At 57.6% G+C, this 2,485-nt stretch overlaps 1 protein-coding gene across 1 annotated transcript in view; it reads right to left on the bottom strand.

Annotated features, from left to right (window-relative positions):
- PROSER1 (proline and serine rich 1) overlaps positions 1-2,485 on the bottom strand; it is a 35,469-nt gene continuing 32,984 nt past the window's right edge. The window contains exons 12-14 of the mRNA XM_006879613.1: positions 1,658-2,465; positions 1,140-1,290; positions 1-123 (exon numbers count right to left, since the gene is read on the bottom strand). Coding sequence (XP_006879675.1) covers positions 1-123; positions 1,140-1,290; positions 1,658-2,465 — 1,082 coding nt within the window. The remainder of the gene's footprint in view (positions 124-1,139; positions 1,291-1,657; positions 2,466-2,485) is intronic.

Raw genomic sequence — 2,485 nt, 5'->3', positions numbered from 1 at the left:
TTATTGCCACCCACTTTGGGAGAGACCTGGTTGCAAAGAGAATGGAGTTCCTGGCGTGGAGGGGTAACTAGGAAACCCATCCGGCTGAGCTGGGTAGCTTTCCAGAGCTGACGCGGAATGGACCTGATGCAAATAAGAACATGGGGGTTAGCAGGGGTCAGGTGCGGCTTCGCCTCCCCTGCTTTCCCACCCCACAAGGAAAAGGAGAAAACTTCGGGCCAATGTAAAGCCTGTCTGGTCTTTTAAGAAATGTTAAACTTCATGGAAAACATAGAAATGTCAATACTGAGTATCTTCAAACAGAAAAGCTAACAGATGGTTTCAGAGAAAATCTGCTTTAATGGTCCATTATTTCAACTTAAGTTGTCAAAGACAAGTTAAAATCTACTGTCATTGAATAAAGACTTCACTTTAGTAATAAAATCGAGATTTTAAAATCTAGAAACAAGAAAGGGAGCTCTGGAGGCTTAGTGGTAGGAGTTACACCACCAATGAGGTTTGAATCCATCAGATGCTCCATGGAATAAAGACGGGCAGTCTCCTCCACTTTGATTTACAGGCTCTGAAAACCTGCTCGAGAGTCAACTATGTGTCTGTTCCAACTCGACAGCATGTAATAACATAACCGACTCACAGAGATGGATTTATTCTACCACTTTTGTTATAGTTTTAGAAGAGAAGCCACATTTGGGAGAATCGTCACATGTGCAGACGTTCTGTTAAGAGCAATTCTCCCCACCTCCAACATTAGTACATACATAACTGCTGTCCCAATGTTGTCACCTTGTGGTTGGGAGCTATTGTTGACTATCATGTATACAAAAATTAGCCATTGTGATTTGCTTTTGTTACATAATGTTGGGTCAAAACCAACTCACAGATGACCCTCTAGTGGGCTTTCAGAGGCTATAAATCACAGGGGGAAATGCCCATCTTTCTTCCACGGAGCAACTGGCGGATCTGAACCACACACCTTCATGTTGGCAGCACAGGCTCTTACCACTAGCCCACCAGGGAGTGTGGCCGCTTGGGCTTTTCAGAAATGGAGCACCAGGCCTTTCTTCCTCGTGCTTTGGGAATGAAGGTGAGCATTCTCCCCCACCGCCCTCCACCTGCTCCAGGGCAGGTGCGCAGCTCACCTGCTGTAAGAGTGCGGACTGTGCAGCTGCGTTATGCTGCAGTTCCTGCAAGGAGGACTGGGAAGGGTTCTGGGAAAAGCCGGGAATACCGGGGAGAGACAGAAGGCCTGGAAACACGGAGCCGCCTGCCGCCTGAAGTCCCGATGACAGGCTGAAACACAGACAGAGGGGCAGGTCACACCACACGTCAGGCGTCAAAACAGATGCTTCCCTGCCAAGTGTCACCTTTAAAAAAAACTACCTATTTATTTGTTAGAAACAAAAACCTCTAAATCGACCACTCACTGCTATAAAACCGACTTCGAAATAAAGTCAAAGTATACTTTGCTGGATTCCCTAAGTCTGCTATGAAGCCTAATTACTGAGTAGGAACCCGAGAACCAAGTCTTTTGTTCCAGCAGCACAGAGTGGAGCGAGGTTTGAGTGGGGCTGCGGGCCGAGTGCCGCACTTTCTCCCGGGGGTGTGCAGCCTGGCCCCCCACCCGCAGGGCCCCCTGAACCCGGGGACCGGCACCCACCCGGCCTGAGCCACCAGCGCGGAGTTGAAGTTGGAGCTGAAGGCGGACGCGAAGCCCGGGAGCACGGGGGCCGGGGACGGGGCGGTGGCGGCCCCGGGCAGCGCTGTCACCGAGGCCACCGTGGAGGGTGCCTGCAGCCCCGGGAAGGAGGGCAGCGCCGGGGCGCCGCCGGCAGCATTGGAGGCCGAGAAGCCGGGGTAGGTGGGGTTCGAGGCCGGCAGGGGGCCCTGGGTGACCGAGAAGAGCGAGGGGACGGCGGGCGGCAGGCTGAGGGGGAAGGCGGCGGCCGAGGCGGGCGCGGAAGCGGGCAGCCCCGACAGGCCCCCGTTCGAGGAGCTGGCGTGTGGCAGCGCCGAGCACGTGGCCGGCGCCGAGGAGGAAGTGGCGAGGAGCGAGCCCGGAAGTGAGACGGCGGGACTTCCGGCGAGCGGGAAGCTGCTGGTGAGGGACGTGAAGGGCGGCAGCGCCGTGAAGCCGTGGGGCGGCAGGGAGATGGAGGGCAGCGGGTTGGAGCCGTTGAGGGGCGCGCTGAGGCTGGGGAGCCCGGCCAGCGCGGGGTTGAGGCAGGTGGACGTGTAGGCGCGGCCCAGCGTCGCGGGCAGGCCGAGGGCGCCCGCAGGCGGCGCGGGGTGCGAAGGGCCCTTGAAGGCCGATGGCGTGGGGCTCGTGGGCTCGGTCTTGACCATGACGGCGGGCATGGACACAGCAGGGGCGGCGCGCAGGTGCAGGTCGGCGCTGGCCGGGTGGGCGCTGTGTGCGGAGGAGGAGGAGGGCGCGGGGGCCGCCATGGGAGGCTGTGCGGGCGGCGCTGAGGCGGTGGAGGTGGTG

Source organism: Elephantulus edwardii, unplaced genomic scaffold (genome assembly GCF_000299155.1).
Source record: "Elephantulus edwardii isolate Elephantulus edwardi_28Jun2011 unplaced genomic scaffold, EleEdw1.0 scaffold00004, whole genome shotgun sequence".
Taxonomy (NCBI): domain Eukaryota; kingdom Metazoa; phylum Chordata; class Mammalia; order Macroscelidea; family Macroscelididae; genus Elephantulus; species Elephantulus edwardii.
Note: the sequence above shows the minus strand (reverse complement) of the source record. Positions and strands in the feature narration are given on the sequence as shown.